General features: G+C 35.1%; 1 protein-coding gene across 4 annotated transcripts in view; it reads right to left on the reverse strand.

Annotated features, from left to right (window-relative positions):
- The window catches only part of LOC150107208 (uncharacterized), a 351,505-nt gene that overhangs the window by 53,470 nt on the left and 283,646 nt on the right, over nt 1–14,389 (reverse strand). For all 4 annotated transcript variants that reach the window (XM_090391063.1, XM_090391065.1, XM_090391062.1 and 1 more), the window contains one exon: nt 1,310–1,407. In XM_090391063.1, coding sequence (XP_090247189.1) covers nt 1,310–1,407 — 98 coding nt within the window. The remainder of the gene's footprint in view (nt 1–1,309; nt 1,408–14,389) is intronic.

Consider the following 14,389-nt stretch of genomic DNA (forward strand, 5'->3'; position numbering starts at 1 on the left):
TGGAGAAGGGAGGCAAATATTAGGAGAACTGGAAGTAAAAGAACCAGAGGTGTATCAGGTTTTGATTATGTTATGTGTTAATAAGTCTGTGGGAAGAGATAGCATGTCACCACATATTTTTAAGGAATGTGCACAACAGTTAGCTATGCTCTTGATCTGGTTATTTAATGAAAGTCTTGCCATGGGTAAGGTCAAGATATCTTTGTGTGAAATATAGAAGTACTTCAACTTTGTGTACTATTGTACATAGTTAAAGAAACAATAGATTACATATTACTTTTATTTATTTAAACTACGATTTTGTTGACATTTAACATTATTACTATGGTCAAATTTCACTGTTAAGAAAGCAACTCCCATTTTTAATACTATGTCTATGGAAAATAAATTCCCACTTTATAAGAGTTCTTGCTTTAGGAGTGTGCACTAGGAATGAATTAATTTGTAAAGTCGGGAACTACCTGTACTATATTTTCTGCTTGGAGAGTGGTAAAGTGAGTCAAACAGGATGCTAGAGGCAGTCATAAGTGCTTTGTCAGTAAATTATTTCAAGGAATAGTATGACAGGAAATGTGTAAATAGATGAGCAGATTTCTTGTAGTGAGTCTGTAGATGTCTGTGTAATAATAATGAGCTGATTTTAGTTTCTGCCTTCCAGCTATTTTAGATATAAGATTCAGATTAACCATATTATGCCAGATTAACCATAATATGGTTAATCTGAATCTTATATCTAATTATGAAGATAAGAATATAAAAAGTTATATTCTTATCTTCATTCTTATTTTATCAAAGCATGAGCAAAAAAAAATTTGCATATGAAATATCTTCACAATCAGGATGCTTGTATATAGAGAGCAGTTGAGTTTACATTGTTACCATATTATCAAGTTGTCCATAAAGTACAGAATACTTCATTCTTGAGCATGTACAATACACTATAGGAAGAGTCACCAATCAGACCAATTTTTGATCTTTATTAAGGTCTAATCAGTAAAAACTAGATCTGAAGATACTGAGAGCTAACCCAATGGCACATATTCAATTTCTGTACTTAAAACTGCTCTATATGCAAATAGCCTAGCTACAACAACTGAAGACAAGAATATAATTTTTGGTTAAATATAATTTACTCTTCTTCTTAGTATAGAAACTTGTTGCAACATGAGAATAATAACATTATTCCTCCAATATTAATATATCTTTGCAACAGATAATAAGCTCCAATTAATCATTTACTTTAGTCTCATGGGAGGTTCTTCTAGTAAAATTAAAAAATGTCAAGAAAAAAATATTTTTGTAAACTTACTCTTTAACAGGCGTATTGGACTTCATACTTTCTGAAGATGAGGGCAATTCTTGATTTATTGGAAATTTTCTCTTATGAGGAAATTCTGCTTTATTACACTAAAGAAATAAAGCAATAGCAGTTATGTCTAAAGAAACAAGCATTTCCAAAATACATAATGAAATTCCAAAAAATATTTCACTCTTATTCGAGAGCCTAGGTACAAAGGTATCACAGAACTACAAAACATCATGAACAATGACTGAGATGAGTTCATGAAAGAAAAGTATATAAAACCAAGGAAAAATTTCATTATGGTTAGTACAGCAATAAAAAGGAAAATTTGGCACTAGAGTACAAAAATTTCAGTGTACTCTAGTGCTGGCCAAGTGCTTTCCACTCTTCTTTCTTATGCTCAGTTTAAAGTTACCACTCTCTTGACCCACTTGATCTAACTGAACAAATCAAAAATTTTGACCGCCAACAATCTAAGTTTCATTCATTAATAAATATGCTAAGGCTATAAGGCTAAATATGCAAGCAAAAAATTAGTGTATCATAAATAAAACCAAAGAGTGTTGGAATAAGTGAGACATGGTTAGATGAGAACGACATCCTGGAATAGAGATGGAAGGATATGATGTGTTTCATGAGGATAGAAGGGGTAAAAAGGGAGGGGGGGGAGTGCTATTGATAATAGAAAAAGAGTTATGTCCATACAAAGTAGAGATGCAAGAGGGAAATAGTGCCAGCGGTTTTGAGGCAGTATGGTGTGAGATAGAGGTGAATGGAATGAAATACTTAGTTGGATGTTGTTATAGATCAGGAAATGTGGATGGTAGTGACTATGAAATGTATAATCAAATTAGCCAAGCAAATAAGAAAAGAGTGATTCATTATGGTGATTTTAATTATGGCAATATAGGCTGCAATGATGAGATAGTAACTGGAAGTAAAGAAAATGAGTTTCTTGAGTTTTTGAGGGGTAACTACCTCAGACAGTATGTAACAGAGGGCACACAAGGATTGAGGGTCTTGGATTTGGTCATCTCGCCAGAGGATGTAATTATAAATGAAGTGTCAAATCACCACACTAAGTGGTGAGAGTGAGAGGTGATTACCTAGGTGGTTGCCAGCAGTGTGAGGACCTCTGAAAGAAAAGGGTATATGTGAAACTACAAGAGAGGGTGATTATGAAGAGCTCAGGAGACAGCTTGCAGGTGTAGCATGGAATGAGGAGTTAGCTGGAAAAGAGATCAATGCAGCTTGGGGGGATTTTCAAAAACTATCTAGTAGATGTAATGTCTAAATGTATCCCAAGGGTGAGAAGGTTAAATAAGGTAGGTGTGAAATGGATGAATAAAGAGATTAAGCATGCGATACAGAGAAAAAGGGCATTATGGAGGCAGCATAAGAGAGATGGAAATAACCAATTCCATGAGGACTACAAAGACCAGGCAAGGCAGATGATTTGGTTGGTGAGGGTAGCTAAAGACAGGTATGAAAGCAGTTAGCTAATGAAACCAAAAAGGAATCCTAAGGAGTTCTTTTGATATGTAGCCAGCAAAAGAAAGAATGATTATGGAAGGATGACATTGATTGGAGAAAATGGTATAAAGAAAGCTGATGCAGAATGTGTGGTGAAGATACTCAATGGGCAGTTCATAAAGGTCTTTCAATCTTGTGAATGTGACTTCATGGAGAGATTGAGAGCAGCTAATGATGGGGAAGAGAGACTGACTGTAAGTGAGCAAGAGGTGTAGGTATGGGGAGTTGAGCAAACTAGATGTAAATAAGGCTGTGGGACTTGATAATATATCACAAAAAATTCTGAAGGAATATGCCATGGAGTTGATGCCGGCCTTGACATATTTTTTAAATACGAGTCTTGCACTTGGCCAAGTTCCTAAGGAGGCCAAGATTGTGCCACTTCATAAAGGAGGTGATAGAACTCAAGCATCAAGCTATAGGCCTATCTGTGTGTGTCAGGTGGTGTAGTTAAGTTGTTGGAGAAGCTTGTGAGAACTAGGATACAGAATTGGGTTGACAACAATGATATTATCTTTGATGGACATAATGGATTTGCTAAAGGGAGGTCATGTTTTAGTAATTTACTTACTTATTACAATAAGATGACTGCTTCCATGGACAGAGGAGAAGATACACAGTAATATACTTAGATTTTGCAAAGGCTTTTGATAGATTACCGCATGATAAGTTGATAGTCAAACTGGAGTGGATGGGGTTGGATATTAGATTGGTGCATTGGATTGGAGACTGGCTATCTGATAGGTATCAACAAGTTGTGTATGGGGGAGCGATATCCAGGAAAAGGAAAGTTACTAGTGGTGTGCATCAGGGGTCTGTGTTAGGGCTATTGCTGTTTAACTTGTATATTAATGATATTGGTGAAGATTTGGATGGAGATATTCAGTTGTTTGCAGATGATGCAAAGTTGGGACGAACCATGAAGAGTATAGAAGATGTTGTGGCCTTACAAGAAGACTTGAATAAATTGAGTGATTGGGCACGGGAATGAGAGTTCAATGTTGCAAAATGTAATGTTTTAAAATTTGGAAAACAAAAATTAGATGCAGAATTTATGCTTGGTGAGGATATATTGTCGGAAGTGGAGGATATAAGAGATCTGGGAGTGATAGTGGATAAGGATCTGAAATTTAGGGGACACATTGCGAAAATTGTGAAGACAACACAAAACAACTTCTGGGAATGATGCAGAGGACACCGACTTGTAGAGGTAGGGAGATTCTTGTTCCATTGTATAAGGCTTTGATCAGGCCACACATGGACTATTGTGTCCAGATTTCGTCACCTGGTTTTCAGAAGGATGAAGAGATGTTGGGGAGGGTCCAGCAACTGACTATGGTAGTTTCTCACCTCTGGAATGTCGAGTATGAGGAAAGATTGAGAAGATGCAACTTGCAGAGTCTGGTGGACAGGAGGAGGATAAGAGATATGATAGAGACCTACAAGTTATTAAGGGGTTGTTATAGGATCAATGCTGGAGAGGTTCTACAGAAAATAATGGGAGATCAGGGCAGAACCAGGGGTCATCCCTGGAAGCTGTGAGTAGGGGAGTTAGAAGCAGGTTTTTTTTCATGCAGAGTAGTGAATGATTGGAATGCCTTGCCTGAGAGTGTGGTGTCTGCAGAGAATTTGAGTGTGTTTAAAGCACACTGTGTGTTTGATAAAAGGATCTCCTAGATGAGTCAGTCTTTGACTCCATGGAGTCTTGGGTAATAATAATAATAAAATGCCAACTCGGAAAGGGCCAAATGAAGGGTTACTTTTGCTGTTCCACAGTTTCACCTCCCTCTTCACCTGCAAAGAAAGGATAAAGTGGATCTCCTAACATTATTTTTCTGTTTCAAACTTCTACACAAATGATCAAAGCAAATCACCTCCCAATATACCAAGAACAGATCATGGCATACCCCTTCTCAGCTTTCACCAGAAAGGCATCAGAAGAATCCAGAAGATTTTGATAACAACAAATCTTCTGGTCCTGATATTTCTGTTTGCAAATTGCACCATATGGACATGAACACTTTTATCATCCCCTACAATTTTTCATGCTCATCTGTAATCTATCCTACAGCATGGAAAGCAAAAATTCAGCTATCTTAAAAAACAGATAAGTCAGCCATCAAACTTTTGTCCCTGTGTTATCTCATTTCAGAGAAATGAGATAACACAGGGACAAAAATAATAATAATAAAAATAAAAATAATAGAGGTGATAATTAATAGTTCCACCAAATATAGATTTCCCCACTTCACAAGCCATAGCAAACTGCTATTTTATGGTCTTCCTTCCACACTTTGTAATTGGATAGCTTCCTTTCTTCAGAGTCTCTCCTCAAAACCAGAAAACTCCTAGAGCTCTGCACTTTCACCACACTCCTTCTGCTATCATAAATTTCTTTCTCTCACTAGCTTCAAATATTATAGATAGTTTGCTGAAGGCAGTATATTATACAGGTAACCCTCGTATAACGCAAATGTTAGGTTCCATAGAAATGCCATGTTATATAAATCGCATTATACAAGACATAGATCACATAGAAAAAGTAGGGTTAGGTTCCGAAATCGTTTTTTTTTTTTTTAATTATACAAATAACAATGACATATCCAACAAAAACAATATTTTTATTTAATTCAGGTAATTCATGTAAGTTGAGAAAATATAAACTATGACAAATACATAGTATAAAATTATAAAAATTACAAATTGTACATAAATTTCATTGCACATAATGCATAAATGTTTTAGACACAATAAATAAAGTGCATATTTTAATCGTCATCACTGTCTTCAGAAATAACATTTCGTAGATGTTTTGTAGATACTTCGGCTGGTTTAGTCATCAAGAAGTCAGTAATAAGACTTTCCTTTCCACTATGTTGCAATTTTTTATTAAGTTCATAATATGGCGCTAAACAAATATCCAATTGTCTCGTTAATTTTCCCGAGCGCTCCAATGAGGAATCATTATCCGTAAAATAACTTCCTAACTTTCTTGCCAAGTCCAATCCTTCTGCTAATTTCTTTAAACTGAATTCTTTAACGGATTCATCACAATCAGAATCTTCAGCAGAACTTTCCCCACCATTGGGTTCGACGCCCATCTACGTAGGCTGTTCAATAAGTAATAAGACTATATTTATACAGAAAACAGATTACCTTTAATCATCATCATTTACATGGTCTTTTTCGAAGTAACTACTGTGAGACGCGATGCATTTCTCCCAACATTGCGTCCATTTCTTAAACATGTGTGAAAGTCCGTGTTTTGAGAGTTCTTTCAAAACCGCCTCCGCAGCTTTTACACATGCTTTGTTGCTTTCGAAATGGCGGCCTCTTAGTGGTTTCTTGAGCTGAGGAAACAGCCAGAAATCACACGGTGCGAGATCAGGACTGTATGGAGGGTGTGGTAGGATATCTATGTTGTTCTTCTGCAAAACGTCCACTAAACAACCAGCAATATGTGGCCTTGCATTATCATGGTGCAATAAAAAGCCATTCTTCAGCAATGGATGCTTCCTTTTGACGTGCTTGATGATAATCGCTGCTGTGTTGATCATTGTCTCCGTGATGGACGTTGAAAGTCTTCCCTCATGTTCAAGATCTTCCACATTTTGCCTTCCTTCTTTAAAAGTTTTATGCCAGCAAAAAACACTTGCCCTCGACAGTGCTTCATCGTGGAAAGCTTCGCATATCATGTTAAAAGTGTCCGATGCCGATTTTTGCAAATGCACACAAAATTTAATTGCATAACGCTGTTCCAAGGACGCTTCCATTTGGACAACTGGTCGCGCCTCGTAGTCACGCCGAAACAAGCTTACGTTTAGTCACGTGACACTCTGGCACATCAGCCCGTATACGCCATCTATCAACCTCTTTTGTTAATACAGACAGCAACATTTCTTTATTCCACAGAAATTAATATTGTGATGAGTGGTTTTGCCACAGTAAAATTAGTCTTATTACTTATTGAACAGCCCACGTATTAATTGTACCAGTTCCTCCTCATTTAAATCTGTTTCTCCATTAATTAATTCACTAATTTCGTTTTCAACCATATCACAAAAGCCCTCTCCACCAAAAATGTGTGCAACATTTATTATACGACGCAGCTCAGCATCCACTGGAGGTACGAAATTTTGTTCCATTACGGCTTCAGGCCATATTTTTTTCCAGCAAGCATTCAGTGTAGAGGGTTGTAATTCCTTAATGGACAGAGAAATAAATTTACACAATTCAATATCGAAAACTCTTTCCATGCTGGAGGCAGTGTCATGTTTGGATTAGATTCCAATTTTTTTCAAAATTAATTGAAATGTTCACCGAATATAATATGACTTAAATGTTGATATTATTCCTTGGTTGAGTGGTTGAATAAGTGAAGTAGTATTAGGTGGCAAAAAGGTTATTTTAATATTCGGATTGCTTAAATTTGTTGGGTGGCCTGGTGCGTTATCTAAAATTAGTACAATTTTGAAGTCAAAATTCTTTTTCTTTGTGTAACTTTCTACATCGGGTACAAAACACTTGAAAAAAAAATTTTCAAACATGCTAGCTGTAACCCATGCCTTTTTGTTAGCCCGCCAATAAACAGGTAGGATGGACTTGTCGAGCCCTTTCATCGCATATTTGCAGATCGTTTAATAAATATTGGTTTTGTCATGTAATCACCTGATGCATTACTACAAAACAGTAGAGTAATTCTATCTTTGGAAACTTTGAATCCAGGAGCTGATCTTTCATTTTTCGAAATATAGCTGCGTTTTGGCATTTTCTTTTCCAATATAACCCAGATTCATCTGCATTGAACACCTGGTCTGCACTGTAACCACCTTCTTTAATGATTTTTAAAAGTTCTGCTGGGTATTTTCAGGCAGCGTCAACATCTGCTGATGCCGATTCTCCCTGAATTTTAAGATTATACAAAGAAAACCGCTTTTTAAAGTTTTCGAACCAACCCTTACTGGCAGAAAATCCATGCTGAGAGATTTCTTCTGAGGAATCTTGATCAAGTTCTTTTAAATGTTTATAAACTTTGAGAGCTTTTAGCTTAATAAGCTGTCCATCCAAAGGAATTTTCTTTTGAGTGCAATATTCTATCCAAATCATTAGAGATTTCTCCATTTTTTTCTATTAGAATATAGTGAACACGAGCAACGTGCTTTGCACTTACCGTTGACCCAGCAATAACACTTTCTTGGATTTTATGTTCATTTTGTTCGATTGTTCGAATTGTTGATTCATTTAAATTCAGAGTCCTTGCAACAACTCCTGATTTTTCTCCAATTTTCAACCGATCCAAGATTTTAATTTTTTCTTCAAGAGAAATGAATTTCCTATTCAATGTTGGTTTTTTCACTTTCATTGCAGTTTTAGTGGCCATTACAATAAAAATAAACTTTTACATTACTAGATGGCAAACCTATGGCACTCGTGCCAGAGGTAGATTGGAAGACTTGTGCCAGAGAATTTTGCTAGCATGTCAACAATTTACAGGTGATATCCTTTTATATGCTTATAAATTATTCAAGTTTTTTTTAAATTGTTACAATACGTACAAGCTGAATTTTGTTTTACACAAGACAGGCGCTATAAAGACATGCATATGATTGGTGCGGTATTAACAAAAGATCACGCAACTCAAAGACAAAAGCAACCGACAAGTGTTGAGTTGAAATGCTAATTCTCTTCAATTGAATTCCATAACATCTGAAACTGTCATAACAACATTCACTATTAGTTTTAACACATTCACAGGGTGTCATTCATCGTTCCAATGGAACTTCTCATTACTGACTAGCTCAACTCACACAAACATTTCAACCCTTGGTTGAATTGTATGGCTTCTTGTTTGCATTTGAGGTGGCAGGCGAACTCACACATTCATTGTATGGCATGTTTCAATTCTTGGTAGTCTTTTATTTTAAGTTAGCCTTTATGATCTGTCATAATGACATCGAGAATTTCAAATGCAATAAAAAAACACTTATTTCATAACTGAAAAATTGGACAATAGTTTTTAGTTCGATGCAACATATGGTTTTACTTAAGTCTATACAGCATAGTTTCTGTGAGAGGGGACATGTGATTTATTAGTTAGAGCCATTTTTATTCCATCTGTCTCTAATTGAACTATTTGTTGAGCATGACACAGACTGCAAAAGCCCTCTACAGTACCTTATTCAGTGATACAATAAAACTAAATTCAATACTTATAACTACTTGCATGATACGGGCAGGCACAAATTTAACGAAGATAAAATTTGATTTTTAAGTCCTGCGGTGAAAAATATGAAATAAATAAAATAAAATAAAATAAAAATAAAGGGTTACTAGAAATTGTAGTCCGCGTTATATCGAAACCACGTTGAACAAGGGATACCACAATTTGTAGACCGCGTCATATTGAAACCGCGTTGTATAAGTACTGTGTTATATGTCGGGTTACCTGTATTTCATCTTTAATTATTCGTATGAAAAATAGTACAAATATATTGAGTTTCAAAATCTTCCATAACCAATACTTTTAACACTGATCTTCTTGCATTCCTCAGTAGGATGAGGACAATCAACTTCAATGCTACTAAAATGCAGCTCTCTCTTCTTTCTTGGAAGAGATATCTCATGTCTCTTTTCCTTACCCTTGCTAATATCCAGTTCTCCAGACAAGATCAGATTTCTCTTCCATCCTTTCCTGATCAAATCCATATACTTCCCATTCAATCCCCATAAAAACTTGTCCTTTTCTACTCAAGACAGAACTTTTCATCAGTAAAACTGTAAATCTCAAAATCTTAGAATACTGTTCTCATGTTTTATAAAATGACACTTCCATGGAGTCCAAGGATTCATCACAGAAGGCTACACAATCTACCATCTGCACTACATTACTTTCCAGCACTACTACACAGTACTTTTGTCTGTTAGTTGCATGTGCTCTTGGCCAATTATTTCTGTTCTATAGAACCCCTTCATCTGCCTGAGTTTCCAGGGAGAAAAATCCCTTTTACTCCATGAAGCCAGCTAACTCACCTTCAAATGAAAAAGCGCATACAGAGATTCCTCTCATTATGACAAAAATCACACCAACAGAAGGACATGTCCTGTTCATTCTTTCAATTGTGCTATGGAGTGCTGTTTGGGATAGTGCATCAAAATTCTCCTCCTAAATTCTTGAAACTATCCAGAAGATGGCAATACAGTTAATGATCTCACTCTCTCTCTCTCACACACACACACAGGCATACAAACTAATACTTTCTCAGAGACATTCCACTTGTGTATTATGCTGTTTCTTCTGCTTCTGTCTTTTCTATGGACAATTTAATAGACTTCCATCATTCTTTTAGTGTCATCTAGTCAACATTGATCAGTCAAATTCATATCTACCAAACTTACTTCTCATCGTCTTCTTTCATTCCATCTTGTCTATCCTCTAGTACAGCTTTACAATTTGTTCCCCAAGGATTACACCTTCCAGTTCTTTTAACATCATTGGGTTCCTATATGACATACAGAGAACTGATACCATATAGGTTTTATAACAGCATGCATGTCAAATTATTATAAAAAATGCTATTATTAATTAAAATTTAATTTAATTTTAAATTTAATTCTTATTCCTGGGTTTTTCCCCATTAAACAAAAACATGAGTGAACATAAGTGTTCACACCAAGGTCATGAATATAACACCATCTATTTACACTTAAGTTCATTCATCCTATATCTGTATGATTTAGTTTTTTTCTGTTGTTCTGTCTCATGACACAAGAGATACTTGTGCCACAGTGGCGGTTCATGGCTTGAAATCGTGGGGGTGCTGCAACTTTCCAAATATACATACACACTGTAAGCACAGTGTATAAGTGTTTGGATAAAATATCAAAATTATGGTAAAAATTAAAAAAAAAAAATTAAACATGAAAAAATATTGTTTATTATCAATAAAGTTATACAGTTTAGTATAATTCAAAATTACTTAAAAATAAAATCCATTATCATAACCCTAATAATGTTCTAAAATAAAAACTATAACAAATGTTATATCTTTAATTGTAATGTCTAAATATTTAAAGAGAAGGAGTAAACACGATAAGCACTACGAACATTCTACTACTGGCACAAACTGCATATAAACAACAGTGGAACTGTGCAACAGACAGTGCTGCATCATGCTAATGGCTCGCAACTCACTATGATGTGCATATGCTTGCGCACGTAGCAATATGACACTATGGTAAACACAGTGCTGCTAGCAAGCCGCCCCTGTTGTGCCATGAGAGGTTTCTTCAATTAACATGAAAAAAACACAAGGGATAAGTAATGCATTAATATTATTATTTTTATTATTATTTTGTGACACCTCCAAGGAGTCCCCAAAGATTCATTGAGGGAGGGCACCTACTTTACAATATAAGTAATATATTTCAGCCTTAATATATCCTGGGTGAAATATATGGCTTTAAATAAGCAGTATTACTTATCCCTTGAGTTTTTGTTAATTGAAAAAATGTCTTTTTCTTTTATACTTGAAAACTGGACTGGTCTTTTCTGGGAGCTCTTGGTGTTCTAAAGTGTCTCCTCCCTCCCCACTACTAGGTAGACACACAAGTAATATCAAGAAAGTACAAGACAGACTTTCTTGTGCCTAAGGCTCAGATGATATGAATTATCATCAAGAGAACTTAAGTAAGAATACGGTTTCATGTATAATATACTTTCCTCAGCTAAGGAAATGAAATATAATGTCCATCATTTGACATGGATCTAACAAAAGAGATTGCAGATTTCCTTCTTGAGGTAAACAAGACTGATCAATTAGGAACACTGCCTGCCTACTCAGACTAAACCACAGAATTATAAAATAGTGATGACACAGGTGATTAAATATCACAGAGTATGCAACTTGGATGATGACTAGGCTACCCTGCCTACACCTTCACACCAACAGGCCTGATAGAATTCAGCCTTGGCTGCTACCAGGCCAATATATATTAAACCATCAGATTGAGTTTAAACTATCTAGAAGTAACCTGATATAGGTAGGGATCAATATGCAGCATCTACATTTCTTTCACCCTCTTCCCATTTCTTCCAGCACACAATATTTGCAATGTTTTTAAGTTACAGGATACATCATGATCTAATCTTTCTTTACAAGGGTGTGGATTAGAAAATGGTTATTCTACAAACTGGATGGTAGTAGTATGCTGGACTGAGTCTACGATCAGTAGAGAAGATGGGTAAAATTCTCTATAAATGATAAATTACACAATAACCACAGTAATTAACTTTAATGAAATAAAGGTACAAATATTTCGTACTGAAATTAACAGTACATCATCAGTGTAGACAACAAGCAGTTCAAAGGAATGGAATACAAAGTACATAACAGTTAGTGGATTACCAATTAAAAACTGTTGCCACGTGCTAGAAATTAATATTAATAAATATTATTAAATAATTCTTAAAAACTATTTCTTTGATGATTACATAAGATAAGAATCTCCCAAACTTTTGGGAGGGAAGGAGGGAGGGAGGGAGGGAGAGAGAGAGAGAGCGAGCAATGATTTCGATTCAGAATTGGCCGATGTAAAAGGGCTTCGCAACTTTCTTTTACATCGGCCAATTCTGAATCGAAATGATTTGTATCTTTATTTCGTTAAAGGTAACACGTTCGCTGCCACGCTCCTCGGGAATAGTGTGTTACCGCACATCAAGCATTTTCACTTCTACAAGGTCAGTACGAGTTATCTTGTAGCTGGCTTATCAGACAGAATTTTGTTTTATACGCCAACTATGAGTAATCTCATATCACCCCCCCACCTATGTCTTGTAACTTGAGTTCAGAGTGACATTCCACATTCAGTGCAGTAAGGTTTATTGCGTCTAGTCTTACAATTATTTAAAATTATCTAAATAAAAACCTTCAATTACACCATGGACAATAAAAGAAAGCTTACTGATGAAGAATTATCAGTAGGCACTGATTAGAAGTTTACGCTAATATGACGATGATGAATAGAACGAATTATTTGGTTCCGATTCCGAAGATGATTATAATCCTACAGATGACTCAGATGATGATATATCATATATAAATATATGTATATGTTGAAAAAACTTCAAAAAATTGTTTTATTTGCATTAATAAATACACAGTTTATGCAACAATACCTCTTATAATATACTATAATTTTGCTGAAATTATTTTCCTTCTACCAAGCCCCCAGATGTGCTCTCCGCTTTATTCATAAGCCAAGGGTCCAAATTAACATGCTTATACTACACGTTAACTCGTGCTTGGCATAGGAGGTTGGTAATTGACATTCGAGTATATTCGTAGTTGGCTTGTGAGGTTCATATACCAACTATGAGTATACTCGTAGTTGACGGTGAACGTGTTAATTACTGTGGTTATTGTGTAATTTATTATTTATAGTTATGCCACAGGTACCTTTACAGATTAAAATTCTCTATGTCTACTGCTTAGCAAAAAACCAATTACTGTATAGTCCATGACCCTCCTAATTTCAGTAAACCTTAAACAACTGAAAAGTCAAGCAAAGTGAATAGCTGATATGTGCAAATTGCATGCATCTTCAAGATTCACTTCACAAATATCTGTGGTCTTCGTTTCAACCTTAATAACGGTCAATTCTATCTCCTATCCGAAATGTCACTGCATCTACTTTACTTAACATAAATTCAAATTTCAGCTTTTATCACTACATTGTATTGTATCAGTTTTAACAATTAACATATCTCTTTTCATCCCAAAGATGGAATTCTGCCTATAGTGGCTCCAATATTCTATGTTGCAATGGGTCTAACTTAGAATCTCTTCTGATTTCTTTATATGTTTTGCTGTGCAAGTTTTTATTGCTTTGCAAAGCTAAAGAAGATGTCTTTATTAATGTACCAGCATTTTTTATTGCATTTCTAATGTTTTCTGTTAGTTAGTATATGACTACCACTGTCAACGTGATGATCATACTTCCTCACATTTTATGTCCAAAGATAAAAACGATAAACCACTTTTTTTTTGTATATGGTTCTGAAAATTATTATCTTTTAAGTCAAATTTCATTATTTACTGACCTTAAACTGTCCTAAATATCATTTGATAGAAATTGATATTGAAAATTAATATGAAGAGTTTGATGCCTTGGTGACGTTGAAGCCTCAGATTGTAGTCATTAGTGTGATCTGGCTATCAGAGGCAGTACACTAACTGGTATTGAGTCTAAAGGGTACAGTATTTAGAGGACAGGGTATGCTGATGATGATATTGGATAATTGAGTCCAGTTAGGATATAGTGGGTTGTTGTTGTTACAGATCTAGTGGATTAGTTGCTAGTGAATTTTATTATCATCAAAAACCGTGGTGTTATGTTGTTATCTAAAAGCGTAGAACACCATTTCTTAAACAACCACAATTTTGCATTTCATATTATATTAGATTTTCATAAATTTTGTAATGAAGTTTCTTTTTCTTTCTTTCTTTTTTATATAAATACATTAAATACTTCATATAATTTGTATTTCTACATGAT

This window comes from Typopeltis vanoorti, chromosome 4 (assembly GCF_054136105.1).
Source record: "Typopeltis vanoorti isolate ZY-2024b chromosome 4, IOZ_Tvanoo_1.0, whole genome shotgun sequence".
In the NCBI taxonomy this organism is placed as follows: Eukaryota; Metazoa; Arthropoda; class Arachnida; order Uropygi; family Thelyphonidae; genus Typopeltis; species Typopeltis vanoorti.